Here is a 26624-nt window from a genome sequence, read left to right as displayed (position 1 = left end):
TTCCTCTTTTTCCCATCTGGCAGCCTCACAGCGGGGAGTTATGAGGTAGCCCCAACCTACCTCACATCTCCCCGCTGTGCAAGAACAAGCTCAGCAACACAAGCATCCTCTGTCTTTCGCGAGTGCATACGTGCACATCTACAGTGCTGCATGCGGATTAACGCATTTTCTTGGAGCACCTACACAAGCTGCAATATACAGATCATGTTTCACAGCGCTACAGCAAGAGGTAAACACCTCCCTCTGTTTGTGCTTCATTCTAGCTTCTCCCTTCTCTTCCCAACCACACACAGCAACACCTTTCTCTTGTGAATTTTATTTTAATCCTTAATATAAAGACAGCTATAAATTAGGATAACCAAACCTGATTTAATTGAATTGTGAATAGTGCAGAATTGTGCTGCTCTGTAATTAAATTGAGACGTGGAGTCAAAATTCCCACCTAGATTGAGTGAGATGAAATATAAATCGGCTCTCCTCTAACTGACTTTATAGAAATAATTACATAAGCTGCATTTATAACTGTTATTAAATAACAGCAGCACATGAGAACTAAAGTGTAATCCCAGCACATTTCGCTTCGCTTGCACTGATTCTTTAGAGATGACGACTGTGGTGGGTAATTAAGGGCAAACAATAAACAAGTCGCATGAAAAATGGAGGCCGCATTACCTTTCCAAAGCTTCCTTTCCCGATGGCCCGCAGTATCTGGAAGTGGTCAAAGTTGACTGTGGAGAAAATGAGAAGCAGTTAGTGAGTGCGTGTCAGTTTGAGCTGAGCTATAAAACAGGGAGCATGACATGTACAGCACTGTGCAAAAGTCTTGAGCCATCCCTCATTTGCTTCCAGGGATCCGGACCTCCCTGTAATTCCCTGTATGTATTAAGGAATAGCTCTCCAGGCTTTTTAAAGGGTTTCTGATTTTTAATCCAGGGCTTGTATTTGACCAGTTTTTGTCTGTTAAGACCTTTCACACTAATCTCTGAAACATTCAAACATAAACAGACACCTAAGTCACGGATAGGACCAGAAAACTTAACAAAGAACCAATTTTAAATTGTATCGTAACACATTTACTTGCAGCCTACTGCAAAAAAACAAAACCCCACATCATTTGTTCCGACTTCTTTAGTTAAAGAATGCAGTTAATAACACCGTTAACACAGACTGACCTGGCAAAACATGAAAAAAATAAGACTTTTGCTCGGTACTGCATGAGAAATGGAAATCCAGACTCTTTCTGTGCACTTCACAATGTATCGCTGCACTTTGGCATTACTGTGCAGATTAAATGTTTTTTTCAAAGAATTAAAAAGTCGGAGCGCAGTGGGAGAGAATAATGTGTGTGTTGGATAATGAAATGGGAAAGACTGAAAGGTAGAAATAATGAATCACAACAGTCAAAATGTGAAAAAACAAAAACATTTTCCCTGGAGGATCTGTGCAGTGACACACCGTCACAGTATCGACGACTAGCAAGCAAAACAAAACCCCAGAAATAACATTTATTAAATGAAGACTCAGCTAAACCTTTTTTAAACTTCACATCTGAATAACAAATAACACACGCAGCACATAGAAACAAATATCTAAAATGAGTTAGATCCCAGAAAGTTAGACACGCTTTCATAAGTTTTATGATCGACTTTTACGAGATTGAATTTGAGCAAGTAAAGACATTTCACAGCTCAGAGGCAGGAGAGTTGTACTTCAGAAAGACATCCAGCTCAGAGCGCTCAACGCATTCATCTTACTTTATTTTCCTATTTCAGTATGCATAATAACAAAGCCAGATGTTTTCATTCATTGCCACTGAAGCAGATGCATGTGTGTGTTCTGCAGACTGAATCCTTCTGTACGCAGCTTAAAATGAGTCCTGAGGAAAAAGGTTGAATGGAAGTGGTGAGGAAGAGTGTCATGTTTTTTTCCTCTGTAATAAATAAACTAAATAATAAGCACAAATATTTTTGTTTTCCAAATATATTTTTTATGAGCGCTGAACATGTGATCAAGATTAGACGATAAATCGATAAATACAAGATTAATTTCACTATTCTGCTGTATTTCTACTTAACACCTACCTGACTCACTTTTGAATTAAATTAATGCAACATGTGAGACTAATATTTGTAATCAGATCTTAATTTATGCAAAAATATCCATCATAGACCCGAGAAAAAAGCGTGAATAAAAAGAACACCCAATCCATGATATTAAAAAAGCCTTGATCATTAATAGCAAGTCTTTTTAATATCAACCAATAAGAGTAAAGTTAGCTTAAAGGCACAACCCCTGTTTTTCAGGCAGAGGAGAAAAAGAGGAGCTTTGTTTAAGATGAAGAAGCATGCAAAGCTACTCTAGTAGAGTCCAAGAATAAGAATATCATGTTGGAAACGAACATGAGGATGATCAAAACACATTCCCTCCAACAAATAAATACTATAGAGAGCGGAGCTGCTTCATCATTTAAAAAAAACAACGTCTTTGGCACAAACACAAGCGCTCAGGAATCAGATTAACCAACAACAGACAAGATTTGTTTCAACAAGTAAAGAGTAATGAGCTAACACTGAGTAACTGTTGCCAGTAAAATCAACAGTTGCTAACTTTCACATGCAGCAGCTCATTAAGACACTTAAAAGAAATCGAATTAAGACATTTAAATGTTGGTTGTATTTTCCTTCCCAATGCATGTGAAAGGTTAAGACTTACATCTCCAAATGTAGTGGAACTGATTTGAACCAGAGGACTCAGCCACACTGTTACTATGTACTGCATAAACACGTTTACCGATGAAGGTAAATCAGACGCTGTCCTGATTGTGTGGCTAAATTTTGTGCTGAAAGCATCAAATCAATTTAATATGATTAACTTGCTATGAGAGGTTTTTACTCCAAGTGTGACTTTTTCTGGGTTCATACACCTTTCAGGGTCAAATTCAAGCACTTTGTAAGCACGTTTAATGTCCATTTTCAAACTTTTCCAGCACATTACCATAAAAAGGATGCATATTTCACTTCGCATCACCTGAGTAAGACCATGTGAAAGGCCAAATTAATACATTTTTCATCAGATATTGATGCTTCTTTCTTATGTGACACAAAAAATAGGAGGAGACAGATCTTTGCTTGTGTTGTTTTTTTAAGTTTATTCATTCAAAACTAACTGTAAGACGCTTAACTACATTGCAGTCTGTGTTATTGTTGTAGACCTAATTATCACCTTTAAAGTGTTTGTGCTAATAACATCATGTAGAGTAAGACAGGCATAGAGAACAGCACTGACTGGGAAAGGCTTTGAACAGATGAAATACTCAGATCAATTAAACACTTTAAAAATGCACAAGCGTCTTTCAAAAACCTATTTATTTAATCTATCATCATTGATATTATTATGTACAGTTATAATGTACTGTTCATCTCACTTAAATAAACAGGCAGCCTTAAAGTGTGAAATAGTCACTTGTCTACTGTCTCAGTGGCTGATAGTGTCCCACAGGCCTCAATGTGAGCTTGAAGACATTATGTTTAAATTGTTTAATGATAAACAGATTTTGAATGAAAGCGAGGAAACTTCGGTAGCACAAAAAAGTGCCTATTCTTTGTTCCCATATGGTTCAGTCATATTACCGTTATTTCCCCCTAAGGTGTTCCCAAAGACACCGGGTTAATACTTGAAAAAGCTGCAGCAACACACAAAAATAGAATCAATATTCTGTTTCCTTGGTGACAACGCTGCTTTTAGCCTTCAATCAGAAAGCTTGACGTTGGCTAGTTAAGCACCGGGCTAACGTTTAAAGCTTTCACTCGAGGGAAGTAACTCGTATTACTGCTACTGCTGTGTAATCTTAGTTAAATTCACAGCATATTCTAGAAGTTACCCTGCAATAACTAACTGTTAGAATAGCGGCACCGTATTGTATCGCACTGAGTGCACTTCAATCCTTTATCTCGCGAGTTTGCTAGCTAGCAAAATAATAATACCAATTTTAAAAAATAACATGTGTAACGTACACACCCGAGAAAATTATTTACTAGGACTTACGCAAACTCCCCTGTTGTGAAAACGTACAAATCCTTCTTGCAGACTCCTTCTTGTATTTTTCGTTTTCCACCAAACACTCATTAAAACGGCCTCCAGGCACGTTAGTGCGCTCACCCCCGACTGATCAGGGAGTGGGTGGGGGGGTCACACATTGAAACAGACTAACGTGCAGAGGTACAAGGCAGCACAGGCAGAGAAATGTTGCTTTTAGACTTTTCGACTCATTTTATTTCTCTATCTGATAAGAAAACTATTCAATCAGATAGTTATTTGTGGTGAATGAAATACGGTTACAGTTTCAAGAAGTTTTAAGCACCAAATCCGAAATCCAAGCACTGCAATATTAAAATCCAATTGAATTTCTTGTTTGCTCCGAAATCTACGACATGACTATATACAGAAAAGCTTGACATGGTATGCAAAAAAAAAAAAAAAAAAAAACCGAAAAAAATACAAATACACGAACAAAAAATGTTTTAACTGTCAGTTTTGTCATTTTAAAATTTTCCAAAACTAACATTTTCTTTTATTGAGTGATATTAAATTGATTAGGATCAAATTTAGAGTGAACAATATTACACAAACAAACACGTGTGTGCGCATGCGCACATATTAGAACGCTTCGATCCCTTGTTACGTGATAACTTTGCTTTGATCTTTTCTGACGTGGTAACTTTGCTTTGATCCCAAACACCTTAAATAGGAGCGCTCACCTATGTTACTTTATGCTTAACGGACATTGACCTGCAGCAACTAAAACCCTTTCGAGAAGTTTTGAGAGCAATTTACAGGAGAAACCAAAACAAGTTCAGTTTTGTTTCTCACCAATTCACAGCACAAACAGACACATTACACCATGTCAGCCAACCCATCCTTCGGCTCAGATGAGCTTGAAATATCTAAAGGGACCATTTTGGGAGATCACCACGTGGTGGAGGCTTTCCTTGGAGAAGGAAACTTTGGTGTTGTAACCAAATGTCGCGATACAAAAAACAACCAAACTGTGGCTATTAAAGTCAACAAGAGCGACCCTGAAATTCTGCTACAGGCAAAACTGGAAATTTTCATCCTGGAGCAGCTAAGACGCTTGGATCCAGACAGGTGCAACATTGTCGAATGGAACGGCTATTTCCTCGATGGAGAGCGCATTTGCTTGAATTTTGAACTCCTCGACCAAAGCCTGTCAGACTACATAGGGGACCGGAATAACCAGGGTCTCCCAATGAGAGAAATCAGGCCAATTTTGCATCAGCTCGCAAATGCTCTGTTCCACCTGGGTTCTGTGGGAATAGTGCATGCTGACCTCAAACCTGTCAATATCATGGTTGTGAACCGCAGTGAGTCTCCCGTCAAAGTCAAACTTATAGACTTTGGCATCGCATGTCCTGCTTCTGCAGTGATTGCTGGTGGTGCTGTGGGGACAATTGGTTATTGTGCACCTGAGATTATGCTTGGCACTCCATATGATGAAGCAATTGACATGTGGTCTCTGGGGCTGGTAGCTGTTGAGCTTGCTACAGGGGTGCCTCTCTATCCTGGGGAAGACGATTATGATGTTTTGAAGTTCATAATTGAAACTCAGGGTCAGCTACCAGATCATCTTCTAAAGTCTGGCTTGTACACTGATTGCTATTTCATCGAGGATAACTACAACGAACAGCGCTGGACATTTAAGACCCAAGAACAATTTCAATACGAGACAGATTATCAGTCAAAGGAAACTCGATTGATAAAACTTAAGCGTCTCGATGACCTCGAACAACTACTGGAGGTTAGGCGAGGACCGGAAAATGGCCAACCATTATTTGTAAGGCTAATCAAACAAATGTTGGCCTTGGATGCAAATCAGCGCATAACACCCTCGGAGATTCTGAAGCATCCCTTTTTTGACCCTGGCCTCTCAGGGAGAGACCCCTGCACTGACATGAATAGCACACGGGGACAAAACCTTGTGCTCTCTCAGCAGCCTTCAAGCTGGAAAAGTCATGGATCGCAAAAATTCAACTGCAGTTTCCAAAACTCAGTTGAATTTCCTCAAAAAGGACACATCAACACCTCAGCCACCCCATCTTCCTCTGAAGATGATCTTGAAATAACGCAAGGGACCATTTTGGGAGATCACCACGTTGTAGAGGCCTTCCTCGGAGAAGGAGGCTTTGGATTGGTAACCAGATGTCGTGATACAAAAAACAACCAAACTGTGGCTATTAAAGTCAACAAGAGCGACCCTGAAATTCTGCTACAGGCAAAACTGGAAATTTTCATCCTGGAGCAGCTACGACGCTTGGATCCACACAGGTGCAACATTGTCGAATGGAACGGCTATTTCCTCGATGGAGAGCGCATTTGCTTAAATTTTGAACTCCTCGACCAAAGCCTGTGGGACTACATAGGGGACCGGAATAACCAAGGTCTCCCAATGAGAGAAATCAGGCCAATTTTGCATCAGCTCGCAAATGCTCTGTTCCACCTGGGTTCTGTGGGAATAGTGCATGCTGACCTCAAACCTGGAAACATAATGGTTGTGAACTGCAGTGAGTCTCCCGTCAAAGTCAAACTTATAGACTTTGGACTCGCATTTCCTGCTTCTGCACTGATTCCTGGTAACCGTGTGGGGACAATTGGTTATTGTGCACCTGAGATTATGCTTGGCACTCCATATGATGAAGCAATTGACATGTGGTCTCTGGGGCTGGTAGCTGTGGAGCTTGCTACAGGGGTGCCTCTCTATCCTGGGGAAGACGATTATGATGTTTTGAAGTTCATAATTGAAACTCAGGGTCAGCTACCAGATCATCTTCTAGAGTCTGGCTTGTACACTGACTGCTATTTCATCGAGGATAACTACAACGAACAGCGCTGGACATTTAAGACCCAAGAACAATTTCAATACGAGACAGATTATCAATCAAAGGAAACTCGATTGATAAAACTTAAGCGTCTCGATGACCTCGAACAACTACTGAAGGTTAGGCGAGGACCTGAAAATGGCCAACCATTATTTGTAAGGCTAATCAAACAAATGTTGGCCTTGGATGCAAATCAGCGCATAACACCCTCGGAGGTTCTGAAGCATCCCTTTTTTGACCCTGGCCTCTCAGGGAGAGACCCCTGCACTGACATGAATAGCACATGGGGACAAAACCTTGTGCTCTCTCAGCAGCCTTCAAGCTGGAAAAGTCATGGATCGCAAAAATTCAACTGCAGTTTCCAAAACTCAGTTGAATTTCCTCAAAAAGGACACATCAACACCTCAGCCAACCCATCTTCCTCTGAAGATGATCTTGAAATAACGGAAGGGACCATTTTGGGAGATCACCACGTTGTAGAGGCCTTCCTCGGAGAAGGAGGCTTTGGATTGGTAACCAGATGTCGTGATACAAAAAACAACCAAACTGTGGCTATTAAAGTCAACAAAAGTGACCCTGAAATTCTGCTACAGGCAAAACTGGAAATTTTCATCCTGGAGCAGCTACGACGCTTGGATCCAGACAGGTGCAACATTGTCGAATGGAACGGCTATTTCCTCGATAGAGAGCGCATTTGCTTAAATTTTGAACTCCTCGACCAAAGCCTGTGGGACTACATAGGGGACCGGAATAACCAGGGTCTCCCAATGAGAGAAATCAGGCCAATTTTGCATCAGCTCGCAAATGCTCTGTTCCACCTGGGTTCTGTGGGAATAGTGCATGCTGACCTCAAACCTGGAAACATAATGGTTGTAAAGTGCCATGAGTCTCCCATCAAAGTCAAACTTATAGACTTTGGACTCGCATTTCCTGCTTCTGCACTGATTCCTGGTAACCGTGTGGGGACGGTTGGTTATTGTGCACCTGAGATTATGCTTGGCACTCCATATGATGAAGCAATTGACATGTGGTCTCTGGGGCTGGTAGCCGTGGAGCTTGCTACAGGGGTGCCTCTCTATCCTGGGGAAGACGATTATGATGTTTTGAAGTTCATAATTGAAACTCAGGGTCAGCTACCAGATCATCTTCTAAAGTCTGGCTTGTACACTGATTGCTATTTCATCGAGGATAACTACAACGAACAGCGCTGGACATTTAAGACCCAAGAACAATTTCAATACGAGACAGATTATCAATCAAAGGAAACTCGATTGATAAAACTTAAGCGTCTCGATGACCTTGAACGACTACTGAAGGTTAGGCGAGGACCTGAAAATGGCCAACCATTATTTGTAAGGCTAATCAAACAAATGTTGGCCTTGGATACAAATCAGCGCATAACACCCTCGGAGGTTCTGAAGCATCCCTTTTTTGACCCTGGCCTCTCAAGGAGAACCCCCTGCACCGATATGAATAACACAGGGGGACAAAACCTTGTGCTCTCTCAGTAGCAATCATCGTTTGGGTGGCCAGAATTCTAGGGGAGCTAGAAATTCTTGTGGAAAAAAAGCCCAAAACAATAACATCAACAAAAACAACCAATGAATATGTTCTTAAACTTGGGCACAATTTGGCTTGAAATCCATCAACTAATCTCTCAATATTCAAAGCGGAGCAGCAGACAACTTACCATCACATCAGTCCTTCAATCAGACCTACAACAAACGTCTTCCTTCTCTCACCCCAACCGGTCGCAGCAGATGGCCGCCCCCACCTGAGCCTGGTTCTGCTGGAGGTTTCTTCCTGTAAAAAGGGAGTTTTTCCTTCCCACTGTCGCCAAAGTGCTTGCTCATAGGGGGTCATATGATTGTTGGGTTCTCTGTATGTATTATTGTAGGGTCTACCTTACAATAATACATACAGCCTTGAAGTGACTGGTGATGTGATTTGCTGCTGAATGAATTCGGAACTAATTGGAAATAATCTGGATATTAATTAAATAAACCTGCTTTGAGCATCAATTAATTGTTGTTTGAAATTCTTTATAAATATATAAATATAGTGCCACTCTTCTACTGTTTAAATTGCAACTGTTTAAAACTGACTAATTTATTCATACACTTGAGCATAAACACACACACGGTAAATGGCCTGTATTTGTACAGCGCTTTACTTAGTCCCCAAGGACCCCAAAGAGCTTTACACTACATTCAGTCATTCACCCATTCACACACACATTCACACACTGGTGATGGCAGCTACATTGTAGGCAGCATGGATCCATCCTTTCATGCTATTTATGCCAAATTCTGACTTGATCATTTGCATGTCAGAGCAGAAATCAAGGCTCATCAGACCAGGCAACATTTTTCCAATCGTCAAGTGTGTAGAACTGTAGCTTCAATTTCCTGTTCTTAGCTGACCAAAATGCTCTTCTGCATTCTTTGGCTGCAACAAATGCTTGTATGAGCTACGGTTGCCTTCCTATCAGACATTCTTCTCTGACCGTTGACATCAATAAGGCAGTTTTTCCGAGAGAACTGCCTTTCACTGGATATTTTCTCTTTTTTGTCACCGAAAAGGGTGTCTGTGTTACTTCTTGTCTTATTTTGATAATCCTAGTCTGTGTTCCCATGTTTGTCCACTTCCCTGATCACCCCTCAGTGTATATATTGTCTCTGTTTTCCTCTGTCCTTTGTCAGAGTGTCTGTTCACCTACCCCCTGTGTCTCCATGTTCCCAGTGTTCAAGGTTTCCGAGTGTTTTCCCAGTTTAGGTTTTCATGGTTGGTTCTGTTTGCTACTCAGCCAGAATAAACAGCTCGCTCTTTTAAAAAGTAGGCTCCAGAATGGATGATGGGATGTTCGCATGTCTTTATGTAACACTGAGTGTGCTGAACTAAAGGTAGGCCTAGTTTCATTTTCATGGTCATTATTATCAAGACAATGATTACCCCTTATTCTGATTATTTCTCCCTTTTGGAGGTGTAATGTTGACATGAGGGGTGTAAATATATTTTGATAAACTAATGTTGAAGTCACTGTTTTTGTCGTATTGATGATGCAGCTAGAATAAGTGCTTTTAAATAAAAGAATAACCATTTAAAGTGCTCAGTGGTGAAACTGTAACTCTTTCAGAGTTTGACAGCTGGACAAGTGATTTAAAGAAACATGAGATGAGTGCAGCATATTATCTGAACAGAGATCATTCAATGAGCAAGAATAAACACTGACAAGAGAAACACTTCACTGTTGATTATCATATGAAGTCTAATGAAAACTGTTAATCTGTTAATATCCTGTTAATCTGCATACAGCAAATAAAGAACATGTGACTTTAAAGCATCCAGCAAAGTGATAACTGTCCTCTGCCCACTAAGTAGTGACTCTACAAAAGATTATTTTCAATATAATCTTTATATTATATTTATATTATATTTAGTTATTCTCCAGCGCAACAATGTAAGGAGCTCTGTGATTGGTTAGGAAAGGACAGACTGGCCACCTCGATTTTTCTTCACTGCACATTGATCCATAGCTTTGTTCTGTAAAGGCTAACAAAGTGCTTTTGCTTTACAAACACATTTAGCCTCGGTATTCACTCTCTTAAAATGCCACTGAACACTGGAGTTAAATGGAGCCCTGATCCTCAGAGTTTTGTTGTTCCTAATATTTCTTATAGATAGCACAGATAGTGCCCCACTGCAATAATCACTCATGTCTAGATATTCCTGTTAAAAAGGAGTTTTTCCTCCCCACTGTTGCATAGCAAACCTAGCAAACACAAACTATTTCTATAAAACGATCTAATTTAAACGAATAATCCAGTTGAAGCTTCAGACAGCTGTCATATGACAGTGAAACACTGCCATCTGCTGGACTCAAATAACAAAGACGCTGCTTTGACAGGTGAGGGAGTTCAACAAGTCTGCAACGACTCAAGCATCAAACTACAGAACTATTAGAGCGGACATGGTGCTCTAATGGCTGCTTCGTAGGTCAGAAAGGATCAAACATATCAATAAATTATAAAACACAAAACGTCTCTTATTGCCCAGGGCTCAGGAAGTGAGTGTGTTCCTTATAGCCTATTAAACCTTAGCAGGTTATTTTGATGTGTTACAGATGAAACAGCTATCCAGTAACATTCAGCTACAAAATGTTTTTTTTATAATTACTTTTTTACAGCTTCGCACTTTTACACAAGTTTCATCATCAGTCACAATGGCTGCTGCTAAAATTGAGTACAAGATATTTGTTGGCCTGATTAAAAGGTCTTGATGCGTGCTCAATCATCCAGGGAAGTAAATCTCCAAAAGTTGATTCTGTTCTTCTGGACGTAGCGTTTTCAGTCAGAGAAACCAGCCGACTGAAGGAACAGTGGGCTGGGAGGTCAGTTCCTTAATCATGATTATGCAAATTCTCATGACCACTAATCAACAACCACTGATCAATGGTCTTGAGTACCATTCACAGAGAATTGGAGAATGGCTACAATCACAGCATTGTAAGATGGTGAAAGATGTACCCTTAGGCCCCCTCCTTGATTCAGAGATGGTCTTTCCCTTTTCATGTAAATGGCCTCCTTGACTCCGCCCTCAAACCAGCGTTCATTGCAGGTATTGTTGACAATCATATTGTATCGTGTAACCATCCAGCTCACATATTAAATGTAAATGTAAATGATTTGTTGAACTTAAGACATGATGAATGTTCCTGCATTAAAACACATCCAGCCTAGTGTTCTCACTCTACCTAAATGGATCTGTTACATTAGTGACATATGGGAGTTGTGTTTCAGTCTTTTCCACATGAGGACATTTACATTTAGTTTTTGCTTTACTGATGAGTGGCTGGTTAACCTGCAGTGGTTGAAGTATGTGTCGGTCGTCTGGAAGAGTAGGTGTAGAAGATGTCTTTAATGTAATGCTCTGAAGGTGTCAGTGATTACTGTGAATTCATTATAAAACTGGATTTCAGTGAATAAAGTGAATAAAGACAGGCCCTCATGGTGAAGCTCAGGTGTCCATAAAGTGTAACAGGAGAGCTTTGCCATACTTTCAGATATTTTACATGAGCCAGTCTTTCAAAAAATAAATAAATAAATAAATAATTCATTTATCCACAGGAAACACAATGCTCATATCTGAAAGTAAACTCTGATATATATCCCCGACTAGGGTTACTACTAAATAAAGGATTGCCCCAAGATGACTAAATATATAAAGACACTCTCCAAAAGAAGGAGTTAAAGGGATTTTATTTATTGTACAAGCAATATCTTCATAAGAATTACAAATTCTGCAGACATATTACCTTCTTACTGAACCTGAATAACTCACACACAGACGTGTCCACACATTTAGAATCTGCAGCTTAGAAACATCTTCAGGTTTAAAAGATATATATAGCTGGATGTCGTCTGCGTAGCAGTGGTAGCGAATGTCCTCAAAGGGGCTCAAAATATGCTGGAGAGGAAGTAGATATATTAAAAACAGCACAGAACCTTGTGGCACACCATAGGACAGGGACGTGGAAGATGACCTGTACTTAGAGACCGCCACAGAAAAGTATCGTTCATAGAGATACGAGGAGGACCACTCTAAGGCAGACCCAGATACACCAACCCAGTATTTCAGCCTTTCAAGCAAAATGTAATGGTCAACGGTGTCAAAGGCTGACGTGAGGTCCAACATTAGGAGTACAGAACACTTTCCTGCATCGTTTTGCATCAGAATGTCATTGGAAACTCTAAGAAGGGCTGTTTCAGTAGAATGAGCTCTATGAAGGCCAGACTGAAATTTGTCAAAGATATTATGTTAACAGACAACAGAAGCAGACAGAGTTAACCTGAGCTTGAAGAGTCAGCAGAGCGACTTTTCACAGGGGAACAGGACCTGTTGATTTTTCTAACTGATGGCTACACACAGCTCTGCAGAACAGGTAATTACCGCTGTTCGGTTTAATATTTGATTTTAAACAGTGTTTGAAGCTAAGACAAATACAGATCATATATTTTCATACAGTGATGTTCCAGTCGGGTTAATGTTTGTGTGTCCTCACTGTAAAGACTGCAGGTTACTGGAGCGTGTCTGAAAATGTGAAGCCCCCCTTCAGTCTAATATTGACACCGTTATGCCATCTGCACTTTGATCCCGCTACCTACTCTTGAAAACGATGTGCGCATCTACTTCAGTTGGTCTGTTTTGATATAGGATGTTTGGAAGTTATTTTATTGTTATGATTTTTGCATTTTGTTATTTAATTGGTTGCAAAAAAGAAAACAAGTTTATGTAAACAAGTGGAAATTAATCCTCCTGAGAATAAGCCTTTTAAATAACCTTGGTGAGTTTTTTGGTAGTTCAAGAGTTGAACCATACACAGGATTATAGGTGGCTGAATGCAGTTAGGTAACAGCTGTCACAAAAAATATTATCTTCATACATGTCACAGCTGTGTAAGCACTGATATTGATAATAGATGTGATCACAAAGAGACAACATTTTTGCTAAATGTAATTATTATATTAGAAATTTATAAAACTTGTAATTTGAATTTTTCCAAATGAGAACATATACCATTTTTTGCTTTACTGATCAGTGGTTGGTTGGTTAACTGCAGGTGTTCAGGCACGAGTCCGTCGTCTGGAAGAGCAGGTGGTGAAGATGACTTCAGTGACTGAAATGCCCTGAAGGTGGAATTAAAGTTAAACTTTATTTGAACATAAATCAGTAAAGACAGGCCTCCATCCTGACATGCAGTACTTGCATTACTTATGTATGATATGCATCCTCACAGAACCCAGATGATGCCAGCATGTTTTGAAGCCAATATCTGGAGATGAGTATGTGAATGTGAGTATAAGTGTGGCAGGAGAGTGAGTTCACCCTCTTTCTTGGAAGTATGCAAAAGTCTGTTGTCTTTAAAAATGTAATATATAAAAACCAAGTTCTTACTGAATGAGAAGTGAAACCTGGAGATGAGCAGAGATCAAGTCAAGTGCAGTTCAGACTCGCTGTTATTAAATTCTACCTGAGCAGGTTATAGTTCACCTCACTCACAGAAGAACAAATAACATTTGGCTCTGGGAGCTTCAGTTTGTATACACTGTTGTGGCACCACCTTAAGCAGCCATTTGCATCAATACCTACATCACTAGCCCAGCAGTTCTAAGAAACTTCTCTGTTTGTGGTTCAGAACCTAATGTGACACCAATGACCACAACAGCATGCAGCTGCAGGTTGTCGTGCATACCTGGCTTTACAATAGAAGAGAATAAAGAGGCATTTTTCCGTAAAACTTTTCTGTAAAATATTACTTTTAAATAAATAAATAAATAAAATGTGTCTAAAAATAAAATTAGGTAAACACCCAGAATAATGATTTTTTTTTTTTGTTTAAAACTGCATTTGGCTTAGTTTTTGTTAACTCGGTGTAATATGTCATGTGTTGTTCAGCTGAACTCTTCTTCCACACAACATGATCCCTGTGAGTGCTCCAATCAGAGACAAGGTCAAATGTAGCACTATTAAAACAATGAGATTAATGCTGCATAAAAATGAGCATTTAGCACATAGCACAATTAGAGCCCTGAAACTTCTAATTGGATATGTTCAAACATCAAAGCTTACTCAAAAGAGACATGGAATCACTTTAGTTTGTCTCCAGATCTGTTCTTCCTGTCATCCCCATTTACCAATATTTTCTGAATCATCACAGAACGTTTGCAGGAATCATTTAGCAATCATGTAGCAAAATCTGACTCAGTGCAGGATGAGTGACGGAGCACTTCTCCCACTGAAAACGCTACGTCCAGGTGAACAGAATTAACTGTTTGGCACAGGTCCCCCCAATTTTTCCTCTGCTCTGTATTCACACATCATGTCTGTTTTACTTGTGAGCTATAAGGTATAAAATTCTCTTGTGTATATATTTGTCTTCACAGATGTACAGCAGAGCTTTTTGTGAGAGTCAAATAAAAATAAAGCAGTAAAACCGCCAGAATAAACACAATAAACCACCTTTCAGTTCAACTTTTGCTGTCTCAACAATATTCTCATTTATATTGTTTGCTGTTTAACTTACCAAATATTTCCAGTAAGACATTTGATCAGGTCTTTTAGAACTTCCTGTTAGCCAAGCAGCATTCTCCAGCTGCTGCTGCACTGTTAAGAAAATCTTAACTTAATCCTCATAGCACAGTCAGAAGAAAACAAACAAACATACAGTCATGTGGAAAAGAGTGTTTTCTGAGGAATCTATAGAGTACTAGTAAAAAATAAGAACACTGATTTAGTAACTTATAGAGCTACATTTAGCAGCAATAATGTTACCAAATTGTTTCTGTATGACTCTTAGTCTGTCACAAGGTTGCTCAGGATATTTGACTCACTCTTCTTTACATGGCTTTGTCAGATCATTGAGGTTTGTGGTATTTGTTTATGTACAGCTCTCTCAAGTTCCCAGCACTGAATTTTAGGTTGAGGTCTGGACTGTGACCGGGCCATTGCAAAACCTTGATTCTTGTCTCTTTTTTTTTTAGCCATTTTGTTGCAGCTTTGCTGATGTGCTTGGGATCTTTGCCCTGCTGCTTGACCCAAACTCACTTTTGACTCTAGAGTACTTAGTATACAAGGGAGTTCAGTGAAAATTCGAGGGTGCAAGGGGCCCAGGTTCTGTAGCTGCAAAACAAGCTCAAGTCATCACCCCTTCACCACTGTGCTGACAGCTTGTATGAGGCGTTCGTGCTGGTATGCTTTGCAACTTTGCTACCAAATTTGCATTCATGCCGTCATGCTCTTTTTAGAGAGAAGAGACTTTCTCCTTGCAACCCTTATTCAAGGGCCACACTTATTCAAACTTTTTCAAATTGTACTGTCATGGACTTAACATGCTAACTGAGGCCTGTAGAGTCTGAGGTGTAACCTTGGATTTTTGACCTTTTTCTGAACATTGCACAGTTTGACCCTGGGGTGAATTTTCTAGGACGTCCATCTCTAGAAAAATTATGACACTGTGTTAACTGCCAATTATGCTTTCATAGAAATGCTCACACTTGCTGGTAAACCAAGAATCAAGTGCAGTTGATTAGCAGCATCTGGCTGCTATTTATCTTCTTCATTTGTATTGAAGCATTAAAAGTGCTTTCTGAACAACATGAGCTGTGTGAAGTAACCCTCACTGAGTCTCGTTTCAGTTTGGGTCAGAAAGACTTCAAACTACATACCAGTTTTGAGAATCACCTTTAGTGCTGGAAGAAACGGTAAAAACTGCATCTTCTAAGGATGTAACGAAAAAAAAAAATGCTAGTAAAACGTGATTTCCATTTCGTATTGGGGGAAAATGCAGCATGACGGCCAATCACAAAACTATATGGCTGCTGAGGAAAAGGAGAAGTTGTTAAAGTGAAGGCCAAACAGCGACATCAACAGCGAGTTTTGAGATTTGAGAGATTTGTGGCATTTTTGGAGTGTGTAGTCTAGCCTTTTATGTTTTTTTGTTTGTGTTTTTTGAGTGTCAAAAACGCAGCCAAATTGAAATAATAACTGTATATTCTTATATGTGCTGGTGTGCTGAAAATAATGACACCAAACAAGGCGAAATAAGCAGTTTCTAAAAGTGAAATATATAAAGTTAAACTCAAAAGTAATCAAAAACGGCCATTTATAGGCTTGATTTCAGAGTTTTACATGACACAAAGTGTTACATTATATATAATGTAACACTTTGTAACACCATATTATAACATGTGTAGTTAGTGTGATAACATCTAGAGTTATTGCAATTGTAGAAGTTTCTTCTGCTCTCAGAACAGATTCAGTTGTTCACAGTTTTGGCACACGGTGCATTAGCAAGCTGCAAACACTCATAAGGTGCTGAGTTGTGGTCATAAAAAGAGAAAAGTGGTTAATGATAATTCTGTGATGCAGTGTCATCAGATGTTTGACAAACCCTCAGTCTAGCCACAGTGTGACAGCACGGCTTCACGGAAAGTCATGTTTTGCATTACTTCTCTTGCAGTGTTTTCTGCTCTTAATGTCATGTTCATTTACTTGACCAACCCTCTGATGAATGTCATCAGAACATATTATATAATGAATTTGTTTTTGTTTTTTACTAATAAGTCGAGGATGAACATTTGGAGTAACATTGAATATAGAGGTTTTCTATCTCTGAAGGTCAGTTTCAATTATGAATTGTAAACTCCTCCTTCATTATTCCATCAATTTGTGCAATGGATCAGTGCCACTGATCCATTGCACCGGAGCATGATCCTACCACCACCAGGCTTAACATCTGGCACCGTGTTCTCAGATTTCAAAGGATCACCTTTGATACACCAAACATACTGTTGTCATTGTGGCCATATAGCTCAGTCATAGTCTAGTCTGCCCATAAAGCTGTCTTTCCAGAAGTAAATTGTTTTTTTGTGGTTGGGATCCTCAGTTCACAGTAATAACAAATTCCCTCTGATCTAAGGGGGACTCTTTGGTCTTCTTCCAGTCCTTGGCAAAGTGGTAACACATTAAAGCAACTTGTAATTACAAACGATTGTTTGAAACAAATCTGTAAGTGTATAAAAATGGCTTAAAATGGTTTACAGTGAGTTCCTTGGACTTTCCGTTGTTCTAAATATTGGTCAATCCAACAAGTGCTTTTAAGATAATCCTTTTTATGCTGCAAAGAGAAACTAACACTTGTCATGATCACTGATAAGAAGTTAATAGGGCTTGTTGAGTTAAATGGTAAATGGCCTGTATTTGTACAGCACTTTACTCAGTCCCTAAGGACCCCAAAGCGCTTTACACTACATTCAGTCATCCACCCATTCACACACTGGTAATGGCAAGCTACATTGTAGCCACAGCTGCCCTGGGGCGCACTGACAGAACACTGCAGAACCTTCACCTTGTATGAAAAATATTTGACTGTGATTTACATCTTCCACAGAAAAAACTGCACATTACTGAAACTTAGTATACTGGACTTTGTTGTTGTCCCACACAGGTTCAATTTTGAGTGGTAGATGGCTCAGTGCTCAGTCAACCAAGATTTTATGATAGTGGGCACAATGAGATAGATAAGCTTCTTGTAAACAGTACTTTTATGCTCTCTTTTTCCATTTGGATAAGAAAGAAATAACCAAGAAACAAAGGCAAACAAATAATCTGTGCCTTTATCCCAGATTCACATTATAGGAACAGCTGCTCAATGACCACTGTAGTCTTAGCTTACTGCACTTTTATCTAGATCTACGCAAAGTGATCCACTACACCTACTTTTACATTTAAATCATTTTATGAGCACTGATGCCATTTTAATCTGAGTTTCTACTCAAATACAATCAGTAAAGAAAAACACAGTCTGTGACGTTTGTTTTGAAGGAAAAGGTATTCCCTGCAAATGTTTATCTGTGCGAGACTATTCAGAAAACAGTAATTTTGTTTTATAGGCGAGACACTTGGCCTCTTTTTTCCTTGTTCTACGTTTGTCTTTTGTCCGATTACTCTGGAACACAAGATGGAAAACTGATATTCTCATGTTAAAAAGATAGAAAAAGGATTTTATCACCCATAAATGTTAACTTCTCTTGCCTCTAAGCACAAGCAGCAGCGCCCTCTGCAGTTTGTGTGTGGAAGTGCAAAAGCTTACAGCACCTGGTATTCCCAGGCGGTCTCCCATCCAAGTACTGACCAGGCCCGACCCTGCTTAGCTTCCGAGATCAGACGACCCTGAACACGCCCGATCTCGTCTGATCTCGGAAGCTAAGCAGGGTCGGGCCTGGTCAGTACTTGGATGGGAGACCGCCTGGGAATACCAGGTGCTGTAAGCTTTTGCACTTCCACACACAAACTGCAGAGGGCGCTGCTGCTTGTGCTTCTCTGTGCCTCTCTCTCCCTCTTTGTGCTGACAATCAAGCCAAACACCAACATCATCAAATATACAGTTGAAACCAGATATTTACAAACTCTTTAAAAACACAAACACTTTTTTAATTGTAACATCAAATCAGACTAAATGTTTATTTTTTTTAGATTGATAAATATAAAAAACATATTTGTTAACTTTAAGAGTAAAGAGAGAAATTGTCTGTATTTCTTAATTGCAAATGGCACCAAATTGTATTCAAAATTGAGCCACACTTATGGAGCTCCACAATTCTTTTTCTGGTGTTTTGGTTGATATCTCTTGATTTTCCCATTTCAAAGAAACAGGCTCTGTGTTTTGCCTTATATGCATCCACAGCTGTGCCACCAATTTACTCACATGGACTCTACTAATCTATCAGAAGCTTCTTCAGCTCAGAATGGAAACGTCTGCAGTTTTCTTATTAATTAACAATAAACTTAGTGTATATGTACTCCTACATTTGATGAAAGTGATAAAAATAGACAGCTCTCTCTCTCTTTATTCTGACATTTAACTAATTCAAAAGATATTTCAATATTTATTTATGCAAAACCAAACAAGTTTACTCTAAATTGATGTTGTACAGTAAAAAAACGTTATTGTGTTTTCCATAAAGTGTATGTAAATATCTGGTTTCAACTGTGAATATACTGCTGTGTGAAATTCCTCTTGTTTTGCACAGAAATATACTGAACAACATACAAAGCATAATATATAAAATAACATCTACCAGAGTTTTTTCTTTGAAAGAAGCCCCGTATGTCCATTCTTGTGCATTACTGAAACCGATTTATTTAGCCGCGGAGGGAAACAACTGAAAATATGAAATAAACATGTAAGCTAAGACTCTAAAGAAACAGCATAGTTGTTGTTCGGCTTTTCATTTCACCTTTTGTTGATTCACTTGAAGAGCAAGTAACGTAATATAGGTCAAGTGATCAGTTTGATATCAATCTTTCGTGATTCACCGTCATATTTACATTATTTGTACAGTACGAATGATTTGCTTTAGTACCTGGTCAACTTCAGTTCTCCTGTTTGCCTGGCTGCGCTTCTCCAACAGCGCACTCGTAGGCAGCAGCTGCCCCGCCCCCTCGCTCAGTGCCTGAGCTCGGATCATACCAATATTAGGGGGGATTTACTCACAGTCGTAAATTCCCACAGTGTGCACTATGTGCTTCGAATATTGTGAGTGGTTTTTGTTTTATACAGTTGTCAGCCAGGCATCTAACTATGAAAAAATTACACTCCAAAAGACCCCAAGACTGGGAGAATTCAGTCTTTTTCAAAATAAAACACTGTTCAGAGTCGGATAATAAATAAAACGGAAATAATGTAAGTTATTTATTTTTTCTGTGCGGTATGAGCCTCAACTCTCTTGACCCGGTACCAAACGACTCAAGGCCTGGTACCGGTCCGTGGCCCGGGGGTTGGGGACCGCTGCTATAGACTACAGTGTACGCTCTACACCTACTTACTGATTTTTGTTGCACCAGTCTGCATCTCCCAATTACTTTGTGTGTTTCGCTTACAGCTCCGCACCACCCAGGCGGCAAAAAATGTGCATGTTCTTTGTGATCTCGTAACCAATGCCCTCTGCTGTCAAAGTCGAGAATTAGTTAATGGGCATCATGTGACTAGTGGACAGTGTTGGGGAGTAACGGAATACATGTACCGCTGTTACGTATTTAAAATACAAAATATGAGTAACTGTATTTCGTTACAGTTACCGTTTAAAAAGGTGGTATTTAGAATACAGTTACTTTGTTGAAATAAATGGAATACACGGAGTTACTTTCCTGTTTCATATTGTCGCGGGTCAGGACTGTTTGGGTTTTGTTTGACAGCTACGTTCTGTTGTTCCAGGCGGCAGCATTATGTTGCCATGGTTACAGGGTGACGCTCTCTCTCTGCGTGTTTCCTGGGTGAGAGAGGCCTTTTTGTTGTTGTTATGCTAAGCTAATAAGCAGAATGCTACAGGTATAGCTCTAAAGAATGTAGCATCATAGGCAGTGTAGTCCGTGCTGCAGGGAGAATGGACTGCCATACCCGTTATGTGTCTGTGAGCGAGGGAGGGAGAAAAAGGAAAAGTACGAGCTGTCATCGAGCAAAAACGGGAGCTGGAAGCATGTAAATATAATAATAACCACTGCAGCCAAGAAGAGAGCCTGACGAGCCCAGTTGTAAGTAAGCTATTAAGACTCGACTGTACACCGTGTTCGTGTTTTCCTCCAAAAACAATAAGTTCCTTTGGAGCAGCCGTTCAACGCCTCTCTCTGTCTCTCGCTAGCAAAGTTGCCCCAGACAACAAAGTAAAGCTAGTTTTCGGCTACGAGCCGACACAGAACCCACCGTATTAGCCAGAGGTCCCTTTACTACGGTTCGGAGCCGCGGACCTTCAGTAACAGTAATAAATCACAGCAATAGTACATTCACGTAGTTGTAAACAGCATGATAATATATTAAGTAATCCAAAGTATTCAGAATACGTTACTCTCATTGAGTAACGTAACGGAATACGTTACAGAATACATTTTGGGGCATGTATTCTGTAATCTGTAATGGAATACATTTTAAAAGTAACCTTCCCAACACTGCTAGTGGAAGCCAGATCCTTTTATTTAGCAAAATTGGGATTAATAGTTAAATGTTATTGTTGAGGGGCACAGACAGCACATGTACACAGATTAAAAAATAGTCATGCCTCAAGAACAGGGCTCTTGGGACGTCCAAGAGGAAAGGGGCAAATGCTCAAGCCCCCTCCGTTATGGCAACGACGTTTAGACTTTTGTCTTTTGGACATTTAGAAAAGTCTTAGAAATGAATCGCATGCCAAAATGAAACAAAAAAATTGGATGACATTAAAAACAAAAGAAACAAGAGACAGGGCGCTGAATAAGAACTTGTCAGCTTGTGAGTCTTGTAACTGGTGATGCTCCAAATGTTAAAAAATAAATATATAAAAACCAACAAACACCAAAAAGTGACATTTATTATATGCTTATTCTGTGATCAGATAAAAAATATTTTATTAGAAGCAAGCTGGATCTAAGAGATTATTTCTACACAGCATCCTACAGTCAGTACAATTAATACGTCGGTATTGATGGGATGAATATAAAATTCCCTAATCAGAAGGAAATAATAGTTTTATGTTATTTCATGTAACGTGTGAAGAAATAGAGGTTGATCACATGTTAAAAAATGTATATACTTATTGCTAAGACACACTCAAATAAAAACTTATAATGAAGAAGACATTTCCAGCGACGTTTAGTTAGAGCTGATGATAAATGTTGCTCTTTTGTTATCTCAGAAATGTATATTTGTGGGTACAGAAGTGGAGCGCATGGGGATTTTTCCTATAGTTGCATTATTGGATTCAAAGGTCATTTCATCACCATAATAGTGCACAGGTAACTTTCCTTCACATTTGACCACAACTATTCTGTTAGTGAGAAGTTTGCCTTTATACTGACATTTGGGTTTCCTGGCTCCATTGTTCTTTAGGTCACATCTAACAATGCGAAACTTTGCTACACTCTTTGTCGTACCATTCTTCTGATCATATCTTCCTTGACCATTACAAATGGCTTTGACCTGTTTGTAATCACTGAGGATGAATGTGTTAACATCCTTACATTTGTTTCGATCAGCATATATTTTCTTTTTTTTCATTTCTGTATCACATTTTTTCACGCTCATCTTGGCATCTACATGCTGTCGTCTAAACTTTTCATAATTTGTTTCATTCAGTCGCTTCTCAATTCGATTGGGTTGAAGATTGGCTGGTTTTGAGAGTCCAGTAACAAAGGGCAGCACAAGCAGCAAACAGGTAAACATGATCCTCATTGTTTCCTGGAGAGAGAAAAACAGGAACATTTTCCAGATCAAGAAATTAATGCAACAAAAGCGTCATCACTGTAGTGGCAGAAGTAAGTATTTGATCCCCTGCTGAATTTGTAAATTTGTTCCCTTATAAAGAAATAAACAGTCTCTAATTTTTGTGGATGTTTTATTTTACTGGAGAGAGACAAGAACACCAACAGAAAAAAAAACACAATACATGATTTCTTTTCACTGATTTGCATATAATTGAGTGAAGTAAGTTTTTGATCCTCGACAACCCAACAAGAGTTCTGGTTCCCACAGACTGGATTACAGTCAATCAATCAGTCCATTACAGATACTCCCAATATCAGTTTATTATGTGTATAAAGCACACCTGTCCACAGTACCAAATTCTTCCATTCCAACTCCATCTCCACCACCATGGGCAAGATTGAAGAAGTGTAAAAGGATCAGTTACTGAGGTCTACTCGGGCAAGGGACCTCGGGGACAAGAAAAGTCATGGTCAAGACCAAAGACCTCTTATCTAGCTCCATGTAATATCTCGGCTCATGGGGTGAGGATAACCATGAGAAAGGTGTTGGATCAGCCCAAAACTACAGGCCAGTCTTAAGTTTGCCAGTAAACATCTAAATGATTGAGAGAAGGTTTGGGGGGAAATGCTGTGGTCATTTGAAATCAAAAACTCTGTGCCATGAACTGAGCCCACTGTGTTTGGAGGAAGAGAAATGCTGAGTGTAACCCGCAGAACACCATCCCCACTGTCAAGCACAGAAGTAGAAACATTATACTGTGGGGCTGTTTTTCTGCCAAGGATACAAGACGACTTCGCCACATTGAGGCGGCCAGTAGATGGAGCCATGTACTGCAAAATCTTGGACAAGAACCACTTTCTCTCAGGCAGAAGACTGAAGATGTGTCATCGATGGGTCTTCCAGCATGACAGTGGCCTAAAACATACCACTGATTCAACAAAGGTGTTGCTAAAGAAGAAGCACAAGGACATGGAGTGGGGCTAAGGCAGTCTCCAAACCTCAGTCCTGAAGAAAATCTGTGGAGGGAGCTGAAGCTTAAAGTTACCAAACAGCAGCAAAGAAATCGAAAGAATTTAGAGAGTTTGTGGAAGGAGGAGTGGAAAAAAATCCCTCCTGAGATGTGAGCAAACCCAGTGACCAACTACAAGAAACATATTACCACAGGGCTAGGCAATAAGGGTTTCTCCACCAAGTACTAAGTTGTGTTTGAGATCAAATACTTACTTCACTCAGTGAAATATAAATCAATTCATTTATTTTAGCAAATACATTTTTTATTCAATTTTTGTTGATATTCTGTCTCATTACATCAAAATAAAAATTAGAGACTGATCATTTAATATAAGTGAACAAGTGATCAAATGATTATTTCCCCCCAGATAATAGCTTCTTTTTATGACCATGTTTTTTCTTTTTTGTCTTTTGAAAAGCTGCTGGCCAACAAAAGTTTATTCATAGATGTTTTTTGCATTAGATAAATTTGCAAACTGAACTCCACGCTCCCAGAACCTCTCAGTCTGTTTACTTTTCATTTTAATTACTTGTTGTTTCTTTATTGACTTATATAGAAACCCACAAAAGTTTGTTTAACTTATGTAACAAATGAATAAAGCAACTAAATTTAAGTAAAAGGATAATTTTAGTATTTCTGATCCATTCTTTACAGAATTTTTCCAAAACATTTTCAAACATTCAGATTTGTCTTTTATTTTCTTGTTAAACCTCATAAATGGCGAACTAAAAACCCTGGAATATGGTTTGAAACGTTGATATTTTAGTCTGAAAAGGAGCATGTTTCGCTTTCTGGAAGCGATTATTTTGAAACTGGAGCACTAATCAGTACTTCTCCACACCTGTGGTGCACGTGCTGCGCAGACCCTGTCGGGTATGCGCTGCAGAGCATGCGCGCCAGAGGAGGGGGCTGACTTACTTGAGCAGGAAGCGCGGACTGAGAGGCAAGTCGAAAAGGAAAGACGGAAGATCGCTGATGAGGAAAAGCAGAAAGAAAGAATTTAACTGAGCTTGAAATGAAACAAGAGCTAGCGAATCTCTGCTGGACAGGTAATTACCGCTGTTTTGTTTAATATTCTATTTTAAACAGTGTAACTATGAAGCTAAGACGAATACGGATCATATATTTTCATACAGTTATGTTCCAGGTTGATGTTTGTGTGTCCTCACTGTAAAGACCTCAGGTTATTGGAGAGTGCCTGAAAGGAAAATATGCGCCAAGGATCATTTAAAAAATAATAATTAAAGTTTTAAACTTGCTTTTGGTTGATTTTTATTTTTAGGTTTTAGCTTCTGTGGAGCACTTTGTGATTTTTATCTTGAAAGGTGCTACATAAATAAAGTTTTACTTACTTACTTCACTTTACTTAAATGAAACTAACTAAAAACATATGTCATTACTTTCTTATTCCTTTTAATGATGACTTTTAAAATCATTAAATGATAAAATAAAATAATATAAAATAAAAATAAAAAATCAATATCAATATAACAGCTTCCAAAAATTCAATATCAAAACCAGTCTAATTTTTACTTCAGTAAATATTTTGAAACTTTTAGGAGAGGCACGGAGGACATGTAGAACAATAATATTGTGTAATTTTTAAAAGTATTACTTTTTTTTCATTTACAAACATTTGATAGCATGTAGACATTATGAAGGGGCTGCGTTACCTAATTTTTTTTTTTTTTTTTTTAAAGTTACATTCACAAGATTAAACTTGACTTTTTTCACAAAGACACAAATAATATTGTGGAGTTTGCTGGTAAGACCTTATAATCGTAGAAATATTTGAATATGCCTGCATAGCAGTTCATTTGGGGCGATCGTTTCTCAAGAGTTGGGAGTTCGCCTTGTAATCGGAAGGTTGCTGGTTCGAGCTCCGGCTCGGACAGTCTCGGTCGTTGTGTCCTTGGGCAAGACACTTTACCTACCGCCTACTGGTGATGGCCAGAAGGGCCGATGGCGCGATATGGCAGCCTCGCTTCTGTCAGTCTGCCCCAGGGCAGCTGTGGCTACAACTGTAGCTGCCTCCACCAGTGTGTGAATGACTGGGTGTGTAAAGTGCTTTGGGGTCCCTAGGGGGGACTAGTAAAAGCGCTATACAAATACAGGCCATTTACCATATGACAGAAGTTTTTATGTAAAGTCATTTAAATAAATTTGATGGTTTTTTAACTCTCAGTTGAAGAGTTCATGAGGTGTATCTAAAAGCAACTTCTCTACTTGCATCCACACAATGAACCTTACAGAGGGAAACGGTCATTGCACTCAGTCATGACAACATTCTTGTTAAATACAATTATTTATATTAGAAAGTTATGAAACTTTTAAGCAAACTTTTCCAACTGAGGACACTTACCGTACTTTTTGCTTTACTGATCAGTGGTTGGTTGATTAACCTGCAGGAGTTCAGGCACGAGTCAGTCGTCTGGAACAGCAGGTGGTGAAGATGTCTTCAGTAAATGAAATGCTCTAAAGGGGAATTAAAATTGAACATTATTTGAGCATAAATTGTAATAAAAAAATAGTCCTCTGCCTCTGCATGCACATTTCTTATGCACAATATTTATGGTCAGAAAACCCAGATGATGCATGTTTTGAAGCCCATATCTGGTTAGTGAATGTGAGTATAAGTGTGGCAGGAGATCGAGTTATTCAAAATAAGCATGTTGTCTATAAAAAATTTTTTAAATATGCAAATAAAAAGTTCTTACCAAACGAGGAGTCAAGAAGAGCAGAGACCAGATCTAGTGCAGCTCAGCTGTTTTTAAATTCTACCTGAGCTGGTTGGAGCTCATTTGTGTCACAGAGCAACAAATAACACTTTGGGGGCTTCAGCTTTTAAACATTTCAGCAGCCCCACCTTAAATCATCACTAGCATCAGTGTCTACATCACTAGCCCACCAGTTCCAAGAAACTTTA

The 26624-nt window shown here is 39.1% G+C and overlaps 1 protein-coding gene and 1 pseudogene across 1 annotated transcript in view; both read left to right on the top strand.

Annotated features, from left to right (window-relative positions):
- Nucleotides 1-26624, top strand: part of LOC148096337 (uncharacterized) — a 129216-nt gene that overhangs the window by 23112 nt on the left and 79480 nt on the right. Inside the window, exons 2-3 of the mRNA XM_087836394.1 lie at nt 4824-4948; nt 6032-7369. Of these exons, the coding sequence (XP_087692520.1) occupies nt 4824-4948; nt 6032-7369 (1463 nt within the window). The remainder of the gene's footprint in view (nt 1-4823; nt 4949-6031; nt 7370-26624) is intronic.
- LOC148096355 (5S ribosomal RNA) lies at nt 18606-18721 on the top strand (annotated as a pseudogene).

Source organism: Neolamprologus brichardi, chromosome 23, assembly GCF_056152115.1.
Source record: "Neolamprologus brichardi isolate AB-2024 chromosome 23, ASM5615211v1, whole genome shotgun sequence".
Taxonomy (NCBI): Eukaryota; Metazoa; Chordata; class Actinopteri; order Cichliformes; family Cichlidae; genus Neolamprologus; species Neolamprologus brichardi.
Note: the sequence above shows the minus strand (reverse complement) of the source record. Positions and strands in the feature narration are given on the sequence as shown.